Genomic DNA, 24,134 nt, shown 5'->3' with positions numbered 1-24,134 from the left:
TTAAACGTGCCCTTTCACCTACATAAAAAAAAAAAGCAATCACTTTCAAGACTCATTCTAAATTGTATTATGCATTTTCTTATCTTCTAGGCAAAGTGCCCTGAACATAATTATAGCTCTTTGTTGATGGCTTAGAGGCACTACAGGAACACAGTTACATGCTGGGCTACATGTAGCGTGGGGCTGTTTGTTCCTACATCAAATGGCCCCAACATGCTTTTCTTTGTGGGGTTCTGTAGTCTGATTTCTAAAGCCTTTCAGTCCTTCTCAGTCACTTGTCAGCGGTGTGGATCCCAGTTTTCTCCAAGCCCTGGGAGAGCCTTGATTGCCTTTTGACTCCACGCCTGGCTTCTAAGAGCTGTGTGTAAAATAAGAGTATGCAGTCTGAGAGAGAACTTGGGCGCTCCCATAAGTGAGAGTGTACAGAACTTTGTGTGGCATCTGTTTGGCTACCTAGGGAGTGTTTTGCTTTCCTTATACCTACCTTACATTTGTGTGACGTGAAATTAGCTACCCTTCTGTGGACCCTCCTCCCTGCTTCTCGTAGAATCTTCTGCCTGCTCGTGAGTCATTTTCTTTTATTTTATTATTTTTTTTATTTTTGGCTGCGTTGGGTCTTCGTTGCTGCGTGCGGGCTTTCTCTAGTTGCGGCGAGCAGGGGCTACTCTTCGTTGAGTAGGTCCCCCTACTGAGGACCACAGGCCACACCCCAGGAACTGCTGTGAGCAGAGAAGAGGCCCCAGCTGAGAGGATTTGGGGCCCACTCAGGCCTCACCCCCAACAGCTCTGTTTTATACGTGGATTTTTTGTTTTTATAACTGAGGGCAGAGCAGAGATAAGACTCAGAAGCTTGGGTTCCAATCCTGATTCTACCCCTTACCGTGCGATCTCAAGCAAGTCCCTCTCTGGGTCTCAGTCCCGCTCGGTAAATAGGGACAATCAGGCCTTGCTGGGTTCTGGCAGAGCGGGTAGGGGCTCTGCATGTTGCATGAGAACTTCAGGAACTCAGCCTCTCTGTGCCACAGTGTTCCTGTCTGAAAATGGGAATAATCATAGTTCCTGGCTTCTGGGGTTGTAGGTGGGGTGGGTCTCTCAGGTGATCCACGTAGACCATTCAGGACATGCTGGGGACAACAGAAACCCTCCCCAGAGTGGCAGCTATGATGATTTACTCTTTGAGGAGATAGATGTCCCGCTGTTTAAAGGTTAAGTGCTAGGGAATTCCCTGGCGGTCCAGTGGTTAGGACTCCGTGCTCTCAGTGCTGAGGTCCCAGGTTCAATCCCTGGTTGGGGAACTAAGATCCCACAAGCTGCAGGTCACGGCCAAAAAAAAATTAAATTAAATTAAATTAAAATAAATAAATAAATAAAGGTTAACTGCTAAATGTGAGGAAGACATTCGAGGCCTACAACCTCCCCATGAGTCTTGGTAAACATGCCTCCAGACTGAAGGGCCGTGTGAAGACTGCGATCATGGAGCCCAAAGTAGGGTGGACTCGGGTCCACTAGGACCCGATTTATTTTATAAAATTTATAAAATAAATGTTATACATTTATTTATTTATTTGTTTTTATTTTTGGCTGTGTTGGGTCTTCGTTGTGGTGCGCAGGCTTCTCATTTTCATGGCTTCCCTTGTTGCAGAGCACGGGCTCTAGGTGCGTGGGCTTCAGTAGTTGTGGCACGCGGGCTCAGTAGTTGTGACTCGCGGGTTTAGTCACTCTGCGGCATGTGGGATCTTCCCGGACCAGGGCTCGAACCCGTGTCCCCTGCATTGGCAGGCAGATTCTTAACCACTGCGCCACCAAGGAAGCCAGGTCCACTAGGGAGCTTATGTAATGAGGGTCCATTTTAAGAATAACAATACAAAATGATCATGGGACACAGTCCAAGGCCTTTCCCAGGCCCTTGCAAAGGGCCGATGCAGTGGGGGGCCCACAGCCAAAGGTCCATAAGCTCCCATGGTCTGTCCCACTGGGCTCACTGGTAACCGAGCCAGGCCTTGACCCAGACTCAGGACTTTCCACCTGCTCCCAGTCTCAGCAAGGCCCAGGCCATCGGAGCAGGCACCCACTGCCCCTCTCGCTTGCCCCTTGCAGCTGCCCTGCCTCTCCAGCTACATCAAGTTCAGAGTCTTGGACTGGTGAGCAACTGGGTGGAGACTGGAAAACACGCCAGGGAGGAAGAAATCAGAGCTGGGCCAGGGGCTCAGCCTGCAGGGTGTGTTTCTCTCCAGCCCCGGGAACAAGTGCCATGATGAGATTGGGACGGTCAGCCTGTCCCTCAACCAGATCTCGTCCACTGGAGCAGAAATAGAAGGCAAGCAAGCCCCCGGCCCCGCCTCCTGCACCTCTCCCACTGGACCTGGGGACCCTTCTCACCCTCTCCCCTTGCAGGCATGTACTCTGGCTTCCTCCCCTGCTTTGGTCCCAGCTTCCTGACTCTCCGTGGGGGTAAAAAGGCCCCTTTCAGGATCAAGGAAGAAGACGCTGTAAGCTTCTCATGTCAGCCCTAGGGAACAGAGGAGGTAAAACCAACCATGTGTAAGGCGCCGGGGCCTGGAAAATGCCTGGGGAGGGCCAGGCCCTGGTTTCTGCCCACCACACACCAGTAGAGGACTTGAAGGCTGTACATAAATGGCCATATAAATACGGGGCCTGTGCTGCGGCACAAGAAAGGAACAGATGGAGTGCTCTGGGCAGTCACTGAGGAAGGGACATTGAGATGAGACCTCAGGTAAGAGTTTCGGCAGGTGGAAAGTCATGGGCAACAAAAGAAACAGCACAGGTAAACGTGGAAAAGCACTGGGTTATTCAAGACTGGTGGTAAATGCCAGAAAGCCAATTGGCAAAAGAAGGGAATGGGGCTGGGGCTCTGAGTGAGGAAGAGCCGCAGAAACCAGGACCTCAATGCCATTATAGGAGACTCTCCATCTCTCATCTCTGCTGCTCTTTCCTGAGCCTCATTCATTCCTACTGCAGTCTGGCCTCCCTGCTGGGAAGAGGACCATAGAAGCCTCTACTAGGGAAGGCCAGGGAAGCATTCTAATTGGCCTTCCTAGGTCATGTGTGCTCCCCTTGGACCAATCACTGTTGCTGAGGAGGCGGGGCCTGTCCTGATTGGCCAGGCTGGGATAATTCAGTAGGTACCACAGTCCCCTCCAAGCATGAGGGGTTTACCAGGAACAGGGTCCTTCAGGTGGGCCAGCAGGTAGAACTGAATGAAGGGGAATAGTGGACCTAAGTGTATAGAAGACGGCTCAGGGCCCAGAGGTTTCCAGGCATGGCCGTGACTGGAGTTTCTGGAATTCCTCCCTGGGATTGTGGTCAGCCCTAGGTAGGAAGTTACAGGACAACCCTGTCCTTCCTACAGAGGTTTCAGGGGAGACTTTCCTGGTTGTTTTTTTTTTTTTTCCTCTCCCTTTTCTCACCGTTTTCCTTCCTGTCACACTAGACTATTCCCAACATTGTTAAGGATGGTTTAGCTTATCGAGGCCGAATCTTCCTGGAGTTAATCACCCACATCAAGTCCCATCAAGATGCTAAGATGAAGGATCTCTCCCGAGATGTGATCAGCGTAGAGGTAACCCAGGAAGAAAGAGCTCCTCTGCCTGCCCCTAGTCTGCTGTGGGTCCTGTTTCTGACATTGGAAGGGGCCCTGTCCAGCAGGGGAATGCGCTTTTTGGATGTGTGAGAATGTTTGGTCGATCCACCTGAGGCTTTGCTAAGCCCCTATGGGGGCTTCCTGCTGTGCCAATCCCAGGAGGTCAGGGGATCCAGTAAAGACAAGGCTTCAGTTTAGGAGATGTGTAATCCAGTTAAGGAGAAATGATGTTCTAAGGAGCCTGGATTTCTTCCTGAAGGCCAAGGAGGGTCACTGAGGCAGGAAGGGACAGGAGGAAGAGAGTCAGGAATAGATTGGAAGGGAGTAAATTGGGCCACCCAGTTAAGAGAAATGGGGACACAGTTACAGGGGAGGAGAACTGGAGAGGAGGGAGCAGGTGCCAGAGACCCTTTGGAAACAACGATCAGAGCCACTGACCAACAGGACACTAAGAAGTGAGGCTGACTCCCATTTTCTGCCTCAGGTGGCGAGGTGGGAAGGTGGGGGGCGTACATCAACATGGGCTCCCCAAAGGAGGAACAGGTCTGGGGGAGATGATGAATCCCACCTTTGACGTGTGCTTGTGAGACACCTGCGAAGACCAGGCCCCAAGGCTGCTAGACAGCGGGATGTGTCATCAACACACATCCAAGGATCTATCCAAGGTTCTGGAGGAATTGCCCTGGGGAGTAGGTGGAGTGAAGGGAGAAGGGAGCTGAGGCTGGAGCCCATCGGGAAGCACAGCCTATGAGACTGGAGAAGGAAAAGGGTGACTGCAGAGAGACGGAGGGGGAGTCTGCAAAGCGGAGAACTGATGCAGCCTCCGGAGGGGAGAGTTGCAGAAAGGAGCGATCAGCGATCTGAATGTGGCGGAGAGAAAGGCTGAGGACCCAAAAGTGTGCGCTGGTTATTAGGAAGACACCGGTAGCCTTGGGTCAGGAGAGAAGCCAGGCTGCCATGGGTGGGAGGGAGAAGTTACAGACGGTGCATAGAGGCAAGTGCATAGAAACTTGGCTGCAAAGTTGAAGGAGATAAGATCAGGTCACAGCTAAATAGTGGCTCAGACGAGAGAAGGAGGGTTTTTTTGTTTGTTTGTTTGTTTTAATTTATTTATTTATATATTTTAAAATTTTTGGCTGTGTTGGGTCTTCGTTTCTGTGCGAGGGCTTTCTCCAGTTGCGGCGAGCGAGCGGGGGCCACTCTTCATCGCGGTGCGCGGGCCTCTCACTATCGCGGCCTCTCCCGTTGCGGAGCACAGGCTCCAGACGCGCAGGCTCAGTAGTTGTGGCTCACGGGCTTAGTCGCTCCGCGGCATGTGGGACCAGGGCTCGAACCCGTGTCCCCTGCATTGGCAGGCAGATTCTTAACCACTGCGCCACCAGAGAAGCCCCCAGGAGGGTTATTTTTTTAAGAGGGGGAGACTTGAGCTAGTGAACAGACTGGGAGAATGCATAAGTAGGGCAGAGGTGGACAGCGGAAATGAGAGAGGGGCTCACATGATGGATGGAGGACCTGAGCAGACGGACCCGCGGTGGGAGGACGGGGTTTGAGAAAAGCCAAGAGCAGGTGTGAGTGTGTATGCATCCTCCGCCACGCACCCTTGCCCACCCTCGGTCTCATCCGATGGGGGGCATTTAGGCAAAAAGGAGAGGGGTGGGGTGGCCCAACTCAGAGTCTAGCCTGACCAGGGAGAAGACCCTCCTGCCTGATTTCAGGAAGAGAAGGAACCAGGACTGGCTGGGTGGAGGGGGCCAGGTGATGGAAGTCCTGGGAGGAACTTCCCTTGATCAGCCAGTGAGTGGGAGTCAAGGCAGGATTTTGAGAGGGGACAGGGGTTCAGTGATGGTCTAGGTCACCCTGAATAGAAGCAAAGGTGGCTTTTGAAAGAAACTGGGCACCTCATGCTTGCCTCCCTGCCTGTCTCTATAGCCTTGTTCATCCCTTGGCTTACATACTGGGGATTGGTGGGTTATTGTTTTAGAAGCACCAGAACCGCCAAAAGTATGGGCTGTGCGTCATCTTCCTTTCCTGTACCATGATGCCCAACTTTAAGGACCTGATCCAATTCGAGGTCAGCATTGGTCACTATGGAAACAAGATGGACCTGAGTTACAAGCCTCTCGTCTCCACCACACAGTACAGCCAAGTGATATATGATGGTAAGAGTCAGATCCAACCAAAGGGTAGAGAGCAGCCAGTGCATGCTGGGCTCTGTGTTGGTCCTTTTAATGGTATTAGCTCATGGTACATTCATAGGCATTGTTAACCCACATTAGACGTGAGGAAAGTGAGCTTCAGGGAGGTGAAGTTACCTGCCAAACATTGCACAGCTAGCTAGTAGGTGGTGAACCCACGACAAGAACTGAAACTAGGTTTTGACTGCAAGTCCTTCTCTACACTACATTCCACACCACAGCTTCCCAACCTCATCTTCTTTCCTACTACTCTGAACCACCCCCATCCAGCCATGTGGCTACCATCCACTACTCACCTGCCCACCTTCCATCCATCCATGAATCCACTTATCCACGCATTCATCCATTCAACTACCACCCATCCACTATCCCAAACATCCAACCAACCACCCATCCACCCATCCATCCTTTCATCCAATGTATTGGACACTTCCATGGGGCACTATAAGTTTCTCGAAGTGCATTCCCTAGGCCAGCCCCATCAGCATCACCTGGGAACTGATAGAAATGCATATTCTTGGCTTCAGCCCAGACCTACAGAATCAGAAAACAGAACAGCAATCTGTGTTTCAACAAGCCCTCCAGGTGACTGGGATGCATGCTAAAGTTTGAGAACCACTGCTCTAGAGGAACATTCTCTCATTTTCATCTTTGTCAGCTTCACCCTCTTATCACCCATGGAGGGCTTTCCATGCATCCCCCTTGTCTGCCTGTTTTTTTAATAACAGCTTTTTTTTGAAATATAATTCACACACCATGCAATTCATCCATGTAAAGTACACAATTCAGTAGTTTTTAGTATATTCACAGAATTGTGCTGCTATCACCGTGGTCAATTTTATGACGTTTTCATCACTCCAAAAGGAAACCCTGTACCCAGTAGCTATTTCTCCTCTACCTCTCCAACCTTAGGCAACCACTGATCTACTTGCTGTCTTATAGAGTTTCCTATCCTGGACATTTCATATAAATAGAATCAAACAATGTATGGTCCTCAGTGACTGCTTCTTTCACTTAGCATAATGGTCTACTTGTTTTTAAATTATGAAATATATACAAAAAGTATATGAAATGTATATGTATAGTTTAAAGAAGAATAATAAAACTTGTACCCATGAACTCACCACCCAGCTTAAAAAGTAAAAAATTATCTTAGAGAGGATGAAAATTGCCGAAGCATCTTAGAAGTTCCATGTGTGCTCTACCCACATCCACTTACCCAAGAAATAGCACGATGCTGAGTCTTGCGATAATCACATCCTTGCTTTTCTTTTTTAATTTTTACCACCTTTGTATGCTATCCTAAACAGCATACTATTTTTGCATTTTATATATATGGAAACTTTCAGTCTGTATTCATCTGTTTCACATCTTTTGCTCAATATTAAATTTTTATATCAGTATGTAAGCTGAAGTTCATTTTCATTTCTGTGTGTATTCCACTCCATGATTATACCACAAATTATGTGGTTTATGTAGACATTTAGATTGTACCGTTTTCATCTACCGTAATAATGTTGTGAACATTCTTGTACATGTCTCTTGGTCACAAGTGTAAGACTTCCTCTAAATTATATACCCAGGAGTGGAAGAGAAATTCAAAGCAAAAGTAATTATACCAAATTACACTCTCATCAGCATGGTATGAGAGTTGCTATTACTCTGCGTTCTCACCAGTACTTGACCTTGCCCAGCCTTTTCATTCCTGCCAGTCTGGTGGGTATATTACAAGATCTTGATTTGCAATTTCCTGGTTATAAATGGAGGTTGAGCACCTTTTCATATGTTTCCAAGCATTTGTCTTTCCTCATCTTTCTTTTTCAATTTTTATTGGCGTATAGTTGATTTACAATGTTGTGATAGTTGCAGGTGTACAGCAAAGTGAATCAGTTGTACATATACATATATCCACTCTTTTTTAGATTCTTTTCCTATATAGGCCATTGCAGACTATTGAGTAGAGTTCCCTGTGCTATACAGTAGGTCCTTATTAGTTATCTATTTTATATATAGTGGTGGGTATATGTCAATCCCAATCTCCCAATTTATCCCTTTCCCTTCTTTCTCCCCTGGTAACCATAAGTTAGTTTTCTACATCTGTGACTCTATTTCTGTTTTGTAAATAAGTTCATTTGTACCAATTTTTTTTTTGGCCACACCGCATGGCTTGTGGGATCTCAGTTCCCCGACCAAGTATTGAACCCAGGCCACAGCAGTGAAAGCCCAGAATCCTAACCACTAGGCCACCAGAGAACTCCCTGTACCATTTTTTTTTAGATTCCACATATAAGCAATATCACATGATATTTGTCTATGTCTATCTGACTGACTTCACTCAGTATGGCAATCTCTAGGTCCATCCATGTTGCTGCAAATGGCATTATTTCATTCTTTTTATGGCTAAGTAATATTCCATTGTATATATGTACCACATCTTCTTTATCCACTCCTCTGTCGATGGACATTTAGGTTGCTTCCATGTCTTGGCTGTTGTAAATAGTGCTGCAATGAACATTGGGGTGCATGTATCTTTTCAAATTATGGTTTTGTCCAGATATATGCCCAGGAGTGGGATTGCTGGATCATATGGTAGCTCTATATTTAGTTTTCTAAGGAACCTCCATAATGTTCTCCATGATGGTTGTACCAATTTACATTCCCAACAGTGTAAGAGGGTTCCCTTTTCTCCACACCCTCTCCAGCATTTATTGTTTGTAGATTTTTTTTTTGGCCGAGCCGAGCATGGCTTGTGGGATCTTAGTTCCCCCACTAGGTATTGAAGCCGCACCCCCTGCATTGGGAGCGTGCAATCTTAACCACTGGACCGCCAGGGAAGTCCCTCTATTATTCTATTTGGCTGTATTTTTCTTTTTTTCTTTGTTTTTTTGGCTGTGTTGAGTCTTTGTTGCTGTGTGCGGGCTTTTCTCTAATTGCGGTGAGCAGGAGCTACTCTTTGTTGTGGTGCGCAGGTTTCTCATTGCAGTGGCTTCTCTTGTTGCAGAGCATGGGCCCTAGAGCGTAGTTGCAGTGTACTGGCTTAGTTGCTCCTTGGCATGTGGGATCTTCTCGGACCAGAGCTCAAACCCGTGTCCCCTGCGTTGGCAGGAGGATTCTTAACCACTGCACCACCAGGGAAGTCCCTGGCTGTATTTTTCTTATTGATTTGTATGTTATTTTTTTCTGGGAATAATCTTCTGTCAGATATGTGTGTGTTGTAAATATCTTCTCCAACTTTGGAGCTTTCATTCTCTTAATTGTGGCTTTTTCTTTTTTTTATTGAGGTATTATTTACAAACAATAAAATGCACAGACTTTAAGTGTACAGTTGGATGAATTTGGGCACATACATACATCCATGTAGCCATCATGAGTAGAAATTTCCGTCACCCAACAAAGCTGCCATGTACCCCTTTTCAGGCAATCTCTGCAAACCCTGCGGGCAATCGTTGTGCTTTCTATCACTATAGATTTGTTTTGCTTGTTCTACAACTTCACGTAAATGAAATCATGCATATGGTACCCTTTCTTTTCCTATGGCTTCTTTAGCTCAGCCTAGTGTTCTAGATATTCGTCCATGTTGTTGCATATTTCAGTATTCCATTATATGAATATGACATTATATGATAGTATTCCATTATATGAATATGACAGTTTATTTATCCATTCCCCTGTTCATGGACATTTGGGTTGATTCAAGTTTTGGTGTATTATGAGTAAAGCTACTATGAACATTCTTGTACAAATTTTTTTGTGGAAATGTTCTTGCGTTTCTCTTGGGTAAATACCTATAAACGGAATTTGGGTTTTAAAGAAAATACCTAACATTTTTCCAAAGTGGTTGTACCATTTTACACGCCCGCAGCAACGTGTGAGTGTTCCACTGCTCCTCATCCTTGTCAGCTTTTGATATTGTTAGCCTTTTTCGTTTGAGTCATTCTGGTGGGTGTGAGGTTGTACCTAATTGTAATTTTTTTTTAATTTATTTTTTTAATAAATTTATTTATTTATTTATTTATTTTTGGCTGCGTTGGGTCTTCTTTGCTGCACACGGGCTTTCTCTAGTTGCAGTGAGCGGGGGCTACTCTTCGCTGTGGTGCTCAGGCTTCTCATTGTGGTGGCTTCTCTTGTTGCAGAGCAAGGGCTCTAGGCACACGGGCTTCAGTAGTTGTGGCACGCAGGCTCAGTAGTTGTGGCTTGTGGGCTCTAGAGCGCAGGCTCAGTAGTTGTGGCGCACGGGCTTAGTTGCTCCACGGCATGTGGGATCTTCCCAGACCAGGGATCGAACCCGTGTCCCCTGCATTGGCAGGCGGATTCTTAACCACTACACCACCAGGGAAATCCCCCTAGTTGTAATTTTAATTTCCATTTCTTTAATCACTAATGATACCGAGCATCTTTTCATGCTCACATATCTTTCTTTAGTGAAAGGACTGTTCACGTTTTTGCCTATCTTTCATTGTCTTTTTATATGACATCGCAGGAGTTCTTTTATATTTTGGATACAAGTCCTTTGTCAGATATGTTCTGCTAATATTTTCTTCCACTCTGTGGTTTGATTTTTCAATTTCCAAGCAGTGTCTTAGGAAGATCAAAAGTTTCGAATTCTGATGTTTAATTTGTTGATTAGCTTATCTTTTAGAGTAGTGCATTATGTGGTCTAAGAACTAATTGTCTACCCCAAACCAAGATCGTGAAGATATTCTCCTGTGTTTCATTCTATAAGCTTTATAAGTTTAGCTTCTTTGTTTAGGATTATGGCCTAACTTGACTTAATTTTTGTATCTAATATGAGGGAGGGCTCAGAATTCTTTTGGTCTATACAGATATCCAATTCAGCACCATTTGTTGAAAAGACTATTCATTTCCACATTGAATAACTTTGACACCTTTGGTGAAAATTGATCAACCATATATTGTGGGTCTCTTCTAGAATCCCTGTTCTGTTCCATTGATCTGTTTGTCTATCTTTATGCCAATATCACACTGTCTTGATTACGGTAGCTCTAAAGCAAGTCTTGAAATCAGGTAGTGTAAGTCTTCCAACTTTGTTGTTCTTTTACAAAATAATACAATTTCTGGCTATTCTGGTTCCTTTCCATTTTCATACAAATATTAGCATCAGCTTGACAATTTCTACCAAAAAAAGCCTGCTGGAATTTTCCTTTCTTTTGTTTTAATCAAATGTTTTTATTTGTTTTGTTTTGGTTTGGTTTTAGTTTTGCATTCTATCTTCGCTATTGACTTACTAGCTATACATCTTTGATTATTTTTAGTGGTTGCTTGGGGATTACAATAGTGACCCTTAACCTATCAGAGTCTACCTTGAGTTAATATTATGCTACTTTACATATAATAATTGTTATATTTATTACATATAATATGTAATACAATTATAATAGCATAATTGTATTTTCACCTTTGTTATACACTCTCAAATTGGTTTGCTAGTATTTTTTTTTTTTGCCTGATTTTTTTTTTTAAACATCTTTATTGGTGTATAATTGCTTTACAATGGTGTGTTAGTTTCTGCTGTATAACAAAGTGAATCAGCTATACATATACATACATCCCCATATCTCCTCCCTCTTGCGTCTCCCTCCCACCCTCCCTATCCCACGCCTCTAGGTGGACACAAGGTTTGCTAGTACTTTGATTAGGATTTTTGCATCTGTATTTATGAATGAGATTGACTGCAATATTTTTCCTGTAATGTCCTTGTTTGGTTTTAATATCAAGTTATACTACCTCATGAAATTGATTGAGTAGCATTTCTTCTTTTTACTCTCTAGGAGCATTTGGGTAAGACTGGAATCATGTATTCCTTGAAAGTTTGGCAGAACTCACCTCTAAATATGAAGCTGGTGGGTTTTTTCTGCAATGATTTAAATACAGATTTATTTTACTTTACGCCTATTCAGCTTTTCTGTCTTTTAAAGTCAATTTTGGTAAGTTTAATTTGTCTAGGAATTTATAAATTTCATCTAAGTTTTCAAATATTTCAGCATAAAATTGTTCATAATATCTTTACTTTTTTTATTGTGGCAAAATATATATAACATAAAATTTTACCATTTTAACCATTTTTAAATGTGGAATTAAGTACATTCACAATGTTTAACAATCACCACTATTTCGAGAATTCTTTCATCATCCTAAACAGAAACTCTACCCATTAAACAATAAATCCCCTTTTCCTCCTCCACCGAGCTCCTGGTAACCTCTATTCTACTTTTTGTCTTTCTGGATTTGCCTATTCTAGATACTTCGTGTACGTGGAATCATATAATATTTGTCCTTTATGTCTGGTTTATTTCAGTTAGCATAATGTTTTTATCCATATTGTAGCATATGTGAGAACTGCATTCCTTTTTATGGCTGAATAATATCTAATTGTATGTACATATCACATTTTGTTTAACTCTTCATCTGTTGATGGACACTTTCGTTGCTTCCACCTTTTTGGCTATTGTGAATAGTGCTGCTATGAACATTGGTGTACACATACCTGTTTGAGTCCCTGTTTTTAATTATTTGGGGTTTTATACCTAGGAGCGGTAATTCCATGTTTAACTTTTTGAGGAACCATCAAACTATTTTCCACCATAGTTTCTTATTGTTATCTGTTTAATCTGTGCAATATCTAAAAATATCTCGCCTTATTTTATTCTCTGTGGGGTTGTGTGTGTGTAACTTTCCAATCTTTTACTATTGCAAATAATGCTGCTAAGACACAGTCTTATTCGTAAATTATTTCACATGAATCAGTACATCAGTAGGATTCATTTCCCAAAATGGAACTGGTCAAAGTGTGTTTGCATCTTGGCAGATATTGCAAAACTGCCCTCGGTGCTGGTCATTTTCTCGTTTGCTCTCAGCTCCTCCAGCAAGAGGGGACCTTTGCATGCTTTGTTCTCTATCAAGCTTCATTCTTGCCCTTCCTCACTCCATAGCTCAGGGGCTGAACACCTGCAAACTCCATTTCCCAAATTCCCTTGTCAGATGATAGAAGGGGAGATATTCTTGTTCCCTTCCCTTCTCTTCTCCTCTCCTCCCCTCCTCTCACCTCTTTCCCCCTCCTCCTCCTTCTTCCCCTTCCTCTTCCTCTCTCTCTCTGATTCAGGAGACGTCTCTGGAAGTAGCTACATCCCTTCAGAGATTCCAGCTTGACTCCCATCACTCCATGGTTCCAGCCTTGGCCAGGCAGCCCCTCCTCTGCAGTTTCACTACTGGCTGGGCATCATTTTCTGAGTGGTTCCAGTACCCCGTGCAGCAAACTCAGTGATGCAGCCATGGCTCTGCGTTTGTCTCTGGTCATACCACTGCGTCCCTTCCCCCCAGCCATGGAAGTAGTAGCTTCTTCCTCCAGTTACTAATGTCTCAGTAACTTCAGTTTCCCCTTTTTGATCTCTTGGCCCTTTCATAAACGTATTTTCTCTATCAAATCCCCTCTGTTTCAAATATCTGGTATGATGTTTTCTTTTCCTGGCTGGACCCTGACTGATTATCCTCCATAAATGTTGTACCATTGTACACTCCTGAAATGTGAGAGCCTTATCAAAATCTGGCATAAACTTTTGGATTTTTATCAGTCCGATAAGTGAAAAATGGTATTTTGGTATAGTTGTCATTTGCATTTCTCGCATTATAAATGAGGTTAGACATATTTTCATATGTTTAAAAGTCATTTGTATTTCCCTTGGTGTTAGTTGACTGTTTATATAATTTTCTCTTTTATTCTATTGGGATGTTAGCCATTTTCTTATTGATTTCTAGTATCCTTTCAAATATTAGGGAAATTAGGCCTTTGTGATATGAGCTCTAAATATGTATCTTCTATTTGTCTCATAGCTTTGCTTATGGTGTTCTGGGGTTTTTTTTCCCCCATGAAAACTTTTTTTTTAATGTATGCAAACTATTTGTTTTATGGCTTCTGGCTTCTGAGTCATAATTAGATCTTTTCCACTCCAAATTTATTAAGGGATTCTCTCATGCTTCTTTCTAGAAGTTTGTGGTTTCTTAAAGTTTCGTAACTAATACCTTTTCTCTTTCTGATTTTTTTTTTCCCCTATAAATTTCTTCATTTTTTTGTCCAGCTGCCCAAAGGTTCTTTCTTTATCTTGAAAGTCCAATAACTTCAGTAGGATGTGGCCACATGTTCATCCTCTGGGGTCAGTTTTCCTTGGCATATGGTGTACCTTTCAATATGTAGATTCAAGTCTTCTTTTCTTTTGTTAGTAATTTATTTAGTGGTGTAATTTACATACCATAAAATCCACTTGTTTTTTACCATTCAATAAATTTTAGTAAATTTACAGAGTTGGACAGCCATCACCGTGCCCCATCTTAGAACATATCTCCCCAAGAAATCCCTCATGTTTGTTTGGAGTCATTCTCGCATTCCCATCCCAGGGCCCACGCAACTACCAATCTCCTTCTGTCTCTGTGTATTTACTTTTTCTGGACTTTTCATATTAAAGGCATCGTACAATATGTGGCCTTTTGCATCTGGCCTTCACTTGGCATAATGTTGTAGAGGCTTATCCACGGTGTAGCATACATCAGTCCTTCATTCCCTTTTATCGCCTAATAGTATTCCGTCATACACATGTATCATTCATCATTTGTTAATCCACTCATTAGTTCATGGTCACTGTGTTACCTCTACTTCTTGTCTATTATGAATAAAGCTGCTATGAACGTTTATGTACAAGTCTCTGTGTGGACATATAGCTAGAAGTGGAATAGCTTTTTAAGACACTGCCAGACTTTTCTAAGGTGACTGCACCATTTTACATTCCCTCAGCAATGTGTGATGCTGCAGTTTCTTCACATCCTCGACAGTGTTCGTTATTTCCTCTTTTTATGTATTTATTACTGTGGATATGTATCTCATTGTGGCTGTAATTTGCATTTCCCTAATATCTAATGATACTGAGCATCTTTTTATGTGCTCTTAGCCATTCATGCATCTTCTTTGCTTATATGTCTATTCAAATCTTCTGCTCATTTTTTAGTTGGATTGTTTGTCTTATTATTGAGTTGTAAGAGTCCTTTATATACTCTAAATACAAGTCTTTTATCAGATATATGATTTGCAAATAGTCTGTGGCTTGTCTTTTCCTTTTCTTAATGGTGTCTTCTGAAGTGCAAACATTTTCAATTGGCTGAAGTTCAATTTTTTTTTTCTTTTATCGCGTCATATCTAAGAACTCTTTGCCCAACCCAGGATCATGAAGATTTTCTCCAATTTTTTCTTCTAAAATGTTTTAGTTTTAATTCTTACATTTAGCTCTATGATTCATTTTGAATTAATTGGCATATGGGTATCCAATTTTTCAAGCACCATTTGATAAAAGGACTATCCTTTTCCCATGTGAGTTTTTTTAAATTATATTTTTAAATATTCTGTTCCATTGTTCAGGTTTTCTACTTTGGGGTCTCCATTTATGGGCTTAACATTTCTCCTTGGTTTTCTTCTGTATCTGTCATTTTCTCCCTGATCCTTCTTGGCTCTTTATTTCCATCTTATTTTGGTCGCTTTTCTTATTTCTGTGCCTCTCACTGGATTGTCTGCAGAGTCTAATGTCCCTTGGGCTTCCTTTCATGTGGTCTTCCTTCCTGTGATGTTTTTGTTTTTTTTCTATTCGTTTTCTGAGTTTTGCCGGCTCACATGTCCTTGTCTGACTCCTGAGTTCGTTCTGGGGGTGTATTTTTGCTGGCACTTTCTGCCCTCGGCTCCCATCAAGCCGTGACTCTCGCTGTCTGTCTTGCTATTCATTCCCCCCAGGTGACTTCTGCCACCCTTCAACACTTGCAGCTTCTAGGGCACTCACAGTTGCTTTTGGCAGCCCTTATGTGTATTTTGAACCTGCAGATTATATCTGTCTCCTTGTTTTGCTGAAAATTGAGTTATTTTCCTTCTCCTTGTTGCTTTTGTATGCTCTCCAAGAGTAGTAGAAGAAGAAAATTGCTATCTTGTATTGGCACGCTCATATCTGAGAGCCCCAGTCATGGATCTCTGCTTATTTATCATTCCAGTGATTCACTCAGTGCCAGGGTCTGAAACAGGCATCTTTCCAACAATTCTGGATAATTATAAAATATTTTCTCTTTGAAAATTACCTCTTCCCCTTTTCTTTCCTAGCTCTGTCTCGAATTCACTCTGTCCTCTGTGGAACTTCTCATTCTGTTCTGCACATTTAAAAATCTTTCGGGACTTCCCTGGTGGCAGAGTGTTTAAGAATCTGCCTGCTAACGCAGGGGACGCGGGTTCGAGCCCTGGTCCAGGAAGATCCCACATGCCGCGGGGCAACAAAGCCCGTGCACCACAACTACTGAGCCTGTGCTCTAGAGCCCGTGAGCCACAACTACTGAGCCTGAGTGCCACAACTACTGAAATCTGTGCGCCTAAGAGCCCATGCTCCGCAACAAGAGAAGCCACCGCAACAAGAGAAGCCACCGCAATGAGAAGCCCACGCACCACAACGAAGAGTAGCCCCTGCTCACCGCAGCTAGAGAAAGCCCACGGGCAGCAACAAAGACCCAACGCAGCCAAGAGAGAAAGAAAGAAAGAAAGCAAACAAGCAAGCAAGCAAGCTATCAAATCTGGTCCATTTAATATGGACCATTAAAAAAAAAATCTTTCTTCCACGTTTTTCATCTCTCTGGGCTGCATTCTGCATAATTTCTTCTAGATTTTTCAGGAGAGGCCTTAGGTAATCAACCACTCTATTAAAAACTTCTGGCAGATCCCTATCCCTCTCCCTCACTTCATGCTTCTCCATAGCATTTTCCACCATTTGACCCACTGTATTTTATGTATGTTGCCTTTTTTGCTCCCACTATTTTCTTAAATTCTTGAGTAAACTTTTGGTTCAAGTATAACACATCTATGGAAAAGTACACAAACCAAAGCGTCCAGCTCAATGAATTATCGCAAGGCAAACATACCCACATAACAACATTCAGACCACGAAACAAAGTCCCAACATCCCAGAGGCCCCTTGAGCCCCTCAGCCCCCCTCTACCAAGGGCTGCTACCCCTCTCCTAACTGCCAGTTGGTTTTGTCTGGTTTTTAACTTTATATAAAAGAAATCATATAGTATGTATTGTTTTGTGCCTGGCTTCTTTTGCTCATCATTTTATTTGTGAAATGTATTCACAAACCTAAATGCTGTTGGGTGTAGTTGTGGCTCATTTATTCTCATTGCTGTATAGTATTCCATTGTGCAAATACCGTAATTTATTTATGCCTTCTACTGCTGAAGGAGATTTTGGTGGTTGCTAATTTTGGACTGTTATGAGTAGTGCTGCTGTGAACATTTTTCTTTTGATAATGCTGTTCTATGCCTTTCTGTTGGTTGTATACTTAGGAGCAGAATTGCTGGGGTAGAGGGTATGTATATTGCTTCTTAGCTGCTCGTTTTCTTGGAACTTTATCTGTGGGAATCCTTTGGGACTTGACCCAAATTTCATGCTCCAATGAGGATTTGTCTTTGCCTCCTCTCGTTACCTGGGGCACTGCCAACCAGAGACCGCATCAAGTTTTCTCCAGACCGTGCAGGTGGCATGAGTGCAGAATGCAACCTGCATGAGTCCTCACTTGTGGTTACAAATTTTCGGGAAAATTCCTGCCCTCTACCCGGAGCCACGCTGGAGATGGGCGAGTTTCCTTACTGTCTTCTTCCGTGTGGTGGATTCTTTCTCACTGATTGAGGGTTTAGGGTTGGCAGTGCCAGCTCTGCATAGCAGATTAGTTTGCTCGGGCTGCCATCAGAATGTACCACAAATTGGGTGGCTTATAACAACACGAATGAGTTCTCTCACAGTTCTGGAGGCTAGAAGTCTGAAATCAAGGTGTTGGTGGGTTGATTCCTTCTGATGGACCCGGGGGAGAATCTCTTCCACGTCTCTCTCCCAGCTCCTGCAGGCTGCCTGCCATCTTCGGTGCTCCTTGGCTTGTAGATGTATCACTGCATCTCTGCCTCCATCTCTGCACGGCGTTCTGCCTCTGTCTCTGTGTCTCTACAAGCCTGTCATCTCTCTGTCCCTCTCCTCTGCTTATAAGGACACCAGTCATTATGGGTTAAGGGTCCAACCTACTCCAGTACGATCTCGTCTTACCTAATTACAGCTGCAATGACCCTATTTCCAAATAAGGTCACATGCAAAGGTAGCAGGGATTGGGACTTCAACATAGTTTTATAGGGGATGCAATTCCACCCATATCACATGGGGTGTCCTGTTAGACTGCCCACCCCAGGCAGTGCTCGGCTTTCTCTCCTGGGCCCTGGCAGTTGTCAAAGAGAAGAACCGGTTCTCCAAGATTTGCCAGAAACTCAGAGGACAAAAGTCTGCTTTGCTTCCACTTGCCTCACAGACTTTCTGCTTTTACTTTATTTTTGGTTTCTGTGGATTTCTTGCTTTTATGTCAACCCAGCAATACATCTCATAAAAAGAATCCCTTGGGAATTCCCTGGTGGTCCAGTGGTTAGGACTCTGCGCTTTCATTCTCATGGGCTCGGGTTCGATCCCTGGTCGGGGAACTAAAATCCCGCAAGCCACACAGTGCGGCCAAAAAAAAAAAAAAAAAAAAAAGATTCCTTTATGCTTCATCTAGCTTTCCCCCCCTCTTTTCTTTTCTTTAATAAATTTACTTATTATTTTATGTTTTGGCTGCGATGGGTCTTCGTTGCTGTGCGTGGGCTTTCTCTAGCTGCGGCGAGCGGTGGGGCTACTCTTCGTTGCGGTGCATGGGCTTCTCATTGCGGTGGCTTCTCTTGTTGCAGAGCACAGGTTCTAGAGCGCATCCTCAGTAGTTGTGGTGCACGGGCTTAGCTGCTCCGCGGCATGTGGGATCTTCCCGGACCAGGGCTCGAACCCGTGTCCCCTGCATTGGCAGGTGGATTCTTAACCACTGCCCCACCAGGGAAGCCCCCCGCTCTTTTCAATAAGGATCATGGCCAGGAGACCCAGCCTGCCAAGCCCATCACTGGCTTTTGTCCATGTTTGCTCCTCTACGCCACTCCTCTGCACGGGCAGGCCCTTCGTGTCAGATGTCTGCCCACGCCAACCAAACCCTGGGCCTCCTGAACCCAGGACCCACTCCTCCTGTGCCTACCCACCACCCAGAAGGAAGACCCTACCTCAGGGCAGGCCCCTGGCCTTGACATCTTGCCTGAGTTAGGGGCACGGGCTCTGGAACTGAATGCCTGCGTTATACCACCTGGTTGTGCCACCACAGGGAAACTGCTTCCCATCACTAGCCTGGGTTTTCCCACCTGTAAACTGGGGACTCTGTAAGGCTGTGTGACACTGAGCACAGTGAATGCTCCGGCCAGCCGACTGTGCTCATCAAAGCGCGTCCGTCCTGGACTGGCCTGCAGCCCACCTTCCAGCAGGAGGGGTCCAGTGAGGATGCGTAGCAGACCCTAGAGGAATGAAGTAGCCCAAGAAAGGTCCTCTGAGGGGACACAGTGAGGGAACACTGTCCCTCAGACCTCCAGCCCCCACCCCTGCTCGTGTCTCTGTGTCTCAGGGAACATCTACCATTATGTGCCCTGGTACAACACCAAGCCCGTCGTGGCCGTGACCTCCTACTGGGAGGACGTCAGCTTCCGCATGAACTGCCTCAACCTCCTCCAGTTCACTCGGGACCGCCTGGTGAGTGGTGTGGGGATGGGGGATGGGGTGGTGGTACAGGGAAGGACCCGGGTCATTGATGGGAGGCTTGGGGAAATGAATCGCAGTCTTAGGAACCTGGTCACTCAGTTCTCTCATGCATTCCACGCCAATTGAGACGGACGTGCCAGGCACAGGCACTGAAGACACAACGATGGGTAGACACAGTGTTCGCCAGCAGGGAAGTCGGATATGCAAATAGGCGGTACGCAGTGCAGTAGGGCTGCGGTGGAGAAGCAGGAGAACCATAGGGGCAGAGAGATTGGGGTGGGGGACATGAAGAGAGGAGAGTCAGAGGAGGTGTTCAAAAAGGAGATGACATTGGAGCAGAGTCTTGCTGGGGGCAGTGGTGGGGTGCAGAGAAGGGAACGACGGGCAGAGCCATGGTGATAGGAATTTCGGGGGTGGTGGGGGCCTGGAGGTGAGGTGGAAATAAGGCCAGGGAAGCTGGGAAGGGTCAGATCACAAAAGGTCTTCGTGGCTGTTAAGGAAGGAAGCCGCAAAGCAGTTTTAGGCAGGAGAGCCACCCGGTGCCTCCGCTTCAAATATGACTTTCTCGCACCGATAGAAGGGGAGCCCAGCGTCAGGGCCCTGTAACCTCTTCACGGTCCCACCCTGTCCTGGTTCCGTCCCGCCACCCATTGGGAGGGTGGGTTGGAATCCTAGCCTTGCAAGGGCGTGTGACAGCTTTGGACTGACATCCCCAGGTTACCCCTCAAATGTCCCCAGGTCCTGGCTGAAACCATCTTGGGCCAATCGGCCCTGCAGCCTGTCCTGAGGGAGCCCCATGCTCACTTGCCGCTTCTCTCCTGCTGGGCAGAAAGCTAATCTGGACACCCTGAAATCCATGAGGAATCCGAGGGACCCGGCTCTGCTCCCCCAGTGGGAGAAACTGCTGAGGGAGCTGATGGAGGACTGCAAGTAGGGTCGGCGGGCACCTCACCCGGGGCTGGGGCTGAGCCAGATCAGGCTCACACAGGCTCTGGGGTGCAGACAGGACCCTACAGAACAGCCCTCACCGCCACCCTTCCGCACCCCTGCCTCCGCAGGAAATACGAGCTCTGCGCAGATCTCTCCCCAAACCGCAGAGCTGCCTCTCTCCCATTCAGGGATCCCCAAAATGGCCCTGACCTCCCCACCCATCACTGTTCCCCACACACCCATGCCTGGTGCTCCCACCAAACCAGCCTCCCCGTTGTCCAGACAAGCCCTGCACGGTCCCGGCCCGTACCTTTTCCCCTGCCGCTCCTTCTATCCACAAGGCCCTCTTCAGGGTTCTGCCTGTTCTGGAAGGGCCATTGTAAGGCTCCTCCTGGCCCGGCAGCCCACTTGGATCCTTCCCCTTCCCGCCCGGGTTTGGTTGGTCCCTGTCTCACAGCTCACACCTCTGTCCATGAGGAGGTGCTGAGCACGGGCCTGGCACACTGCAGGGGCTGGGAGGATGCGAAGGGGAAGGATGAGGACCCGGGGCCAGGACCGCTGTGAGGGGGCTTCCTAAGGAGGTGGGCAGGGCTCCCCGGGCCAGGCCAGCAGGCGTGGGGCAGGATCTTGGGTCTAGGAAGGGCCCTGAGGCCGGGCGGGATGGTGAGCAAGTGACGTGGACAGAGACTCAGCCCCGCCTTCCCGGTCCTGGCCACAGGCGCCCACTGCCCTGCATGGCTGATCAGCCCAAAGCAACCGACCTGGACATGAAGAGGTGGCAGCTCCGCAGCCTCCTTCTGCAGCAGCTGGTCCAGAAGGCCAAGGAAGCCCAGCCCAGGGACATGGTGGCCACCGCGGAGGGCTGGCTGTACCGCCTCAACGCCGTGCTCCCCGAGGTGGGTGTTGGACACTCTGGCCGGGAGCGGGCCTTGGAGCCGGCCACGTGGGCCTGACGCCCTCCCGCCCGGCAGCCCCAGATGAACCTCCCGGACGTGATGATCTGGCTGATGTCCCGGGAGCAGCGAGTGGCCTATGCACAGGTGCCCGCCCACACCATCCTGTTCTCCCCGACCGGGGCCCGGCACTCCGGCAGGTTCTGTGGGAAGACACAGACCCTCTTCCTGCAGGTGGGGAGGCCAGGGGTCCTCAGGGGAGGAGAGGGCCCAGGACATCCCAAGGGAGAAGCCCTGACCACCCCCCCCCCCAACCCCGGGCAGCCCCCATGAGCCTCCCAAGGGCGTGCCCACTTCCTCTCTGCCAGGCCCTTTACCAGGTGAAATGGGGTTTAAACAGTTCTCCAGAGGAAGGCGGGGGCCTGGGACCATCAGCATGTGGCCGACACCAAGTCCATGCCCCCCATAAATATTCCTCAAATTTGTCCCCTCCGTCATCCAAGTGATGCCTCACTTGGTCCTGTCCCTGTCCTCTCCCCTGGACCACGATTGGCTGCTATCTGCATATTTAATACCTATAAGGTTTGGGCGCCAGCCCCTCATATCAGACACAATCCATAAATAAAGCTGACTGACCACATGTCCCCTGCCCTGAAGACGGCCCTGTGCTTCCAGCCCTCCCCCTGGGAGGCAGGTGGGGGACACTGCCTCCGTCTCGGAGACGTCCCTGGCTCCCCACTGCCCTTTCCGCCACGGTGGAAGGGCCCACGTGAGTCCTTCTCGTCCTGCAAGGATCACTGAGACTTGAATCCTGGCTCTACCACTCACTGGCTTGTGTGAGCCGGAGCCAACTCCCGACCGTGTCTGGCCTCAGCCTGCTCCTCTGTGAAATGGGCCTGGCGATAATGATGCCCGCCCTGTGGTGGTGTGTGAGGATCAGAGCACTTAGCACGTTGCCTGGCGCATAGCAAGCATCATTGTCAATGGCACCATCAGCACCACTCCTCCCTGGAGCATTCCCAGGTTCCCCAGCGGCACTGACCCTCTCCCCCCGCAACCCGTACCAGCCTCTGTTATGCCCATCACCCAGCTCAGGGTGAGGTCCCTGCTCCCAGGGCTCGGGTGAAGGGGCAGGTGTGTGTGCCCCTCCCTCACCCACACCCCTGCCCCTGGGGGACCCACACCCCCGTGGTTGTTGACCTGCCTCTGACTCAGTACCCAGAGGGTGAAGGAAAGAAGGACACGCTCCCGGCCCAGCTCCGGGTCTGCATGTGGCTCGGCAACGTGACAGACAGCAAGGATCTGCAGCTGCTCCGCCAGGGCGAAGTGGTCGTGTCCGCGGAGACGGTGAGCAGGGCCCCGGGTGGGGCCGGCGGGAGGGTGACCCGGCAACAGCCCAGCTCCGAAGGTGGAGAAGAACATCACTGGCAGAATCTGAGAACCGTGAAAGGGGCTTGAGAGAGGTGGCAGAAACTAAAGAGGTCCCCTGTTGACAAGCCACAGGCTGTGGTGACAGGAGGGCAGCTGAGTGGTCCCCTGGGGCTGGTCACTCTCACCCAGATGGAGGTTTATTGGGAGTTTCTCCCAATTAGTTCAGGGTATGTGAGGTGAGCAAGGCTCCGACTGCTTGCAGGGGGTCTCGTCCATCATCAGCATGACAGCCCAGGACCCCTGCCGACCCCAGCTGGGTCCTGCAGGCCAGCCTGGTGGTCCCGGGGAGGGGGAGGCCTGGGACAGTCAGAGGAGCCGGAAATGAGGCATCTTCCCTTAGAACCGTAAACCCAGGAGGTGGGTGAGCAGCCGGCCAGAGGCTGCTCTATGATCAGAGGAGGGGGAGGACATGGCTCAGGAGAAGGTCCTGAGAACAGAAGAGAAATAAGTTTTGAGTTTCGGGCTTTCTAACTTACTTTGTCAAAACGTTTTCATGGTTCCTAAGTTGCATGTTGTGGATAGATTGTAGAACTTGGAGGTGCTGAGACAGAGAAGGATTTAGGATGAGTGTAGGGAGCAGGGGCTGCGTGCCCAGAAGGGGAATGTGGAAGAAAGGTCCAGAGGCAGCAAAGACGTGGCAGTGGTGGAGCAGGACCAGGCTCCCCAGGGTCAGCAGTGACACGGGGCAGACACGTCACATCGCAGGCGCCACCAGGCTCTAACACGGGCATCTACCCCACTCCACTCCTCGAGAGCTGAGCTGCCTAGGGTAGAGGTGACCTTTGAGCCTCAGTCTCCTCACCTGTGAAATGGGAGTGTGCGGCTGAAAAGGGATAGTCCATGTAATGCCCTTGGCTTGGGCCCAGCAACAGTGAGCACTTGATGAGTGGCAGCTGCCTGTGCTGATTGACAGCGGGGGCAGTGCTGTCCCATTACAAGTGACAACGCAGCTCCTGCCCCCGGGAGGAGGCCGGTGCTGGGTATGCTGGGGGGGGGGGGCAGCAGGCACTGATGGACTCCCCTCCCCCAGTACGAGAACCAGGCCAAGTATAAGGACCAGTGGGGACAGCAGTGGCTGCAGCACTGCCCCAGCTTCTCGGACGTCATGGGGCACAAGGCCCTCCCCAGGGAAGATTTCAAGGAGCCCCATGGATGGCACTGGCAGGGGCCGTGGACAGCGGAGCCTCAGCGGAGGTAAGGCTGGGATGCGGGACCCGGAGCCTGTGTGCCCCCCGGACAGGCAGCACCGGAGCTGGCACTTCTTTTTACCCAGGAGGGCCAGTAGGCAGCAGCCCAGAGGGGCGGGCACACAGCCACTGCAGCCTGGTCCCGGGGGCTGGGGCGCATAGGACAGGGGGCCCTGCCCGCCACCCTACCCTGAATGCCAGGCCCCGCTGCCCAGCCTTGCCCAG

General features: G+C 47.7%; 1 protein-coding gene across 1 annotated transcript in view; it reads left to right on the top strand.

Moving 5' to 3' along the window:
* The window catches only part of FER1L5 (fer-1 like family member 5), a 55,625-nt gene that overhangs the window by 17,626 nt on the left and 13,865 nt on the right, over positions 1-24,134 (top strand). The window contains exons 15-25 of the mRNA XM_059942226.1: positions 2,098-2,141; positions 2,235-2,317; positions 2,395-2,489; positions 3,452-3,580; positions 5,583-5,760; positions 19,335-19,459; positions 20,298-20,398; positions 21,117-21,294; positions 21,370-21,525; positions 22,507-22,638; positions 23,753-23,916. Of these exons, the coding sequence (XP_059798209.1) occupies positions 2,098-2,141; positions 2,235-2,317; positions 2,395-2,489; positions 3,452-3,580; positions 5,583-5,760; positions 19,335-19,459; positions 20,298-20,398; positions 21,117-21,294; positions 21,370-21,525; positions 22,507-22,638; positions 23,753-23,916 (1,385 nt within the window). The remainder of the gene's footprint in view (positions 1-2,097; positions 2,142-2,234; positions 2,318-2,394; positions 2,490-3,451; positions 3,581-5,582; positions 5,761-19,334; positions 19,460-20,297; positions 20,399-21,116; positions 21,295-21,369; positions 21,526-22,506; positions 22,639-23,752; positions 23,917-24,134) is intronic.

This window comes from Balaenoptera ricei, chromosome 13 (assembly GCF_028023285.1).
Source record: "Balaenoptera ricei isolate mBalRic1 chromosome 13, mBalRic1.hap2, whole genome shotgun sequence".
NCBI classification, from domain to species: domain Eukaryota; kingdom Metazoa; phylum Chordata; class Mammalia; order Artiodactyla; family Balaenopteridae; genus Balaenoptera; species Balaenoptera ricei.
Note: the sequence above shows the minus strand (reverse complement) of the source record. Positions and strands in the feature narration are given on the sequence as shown.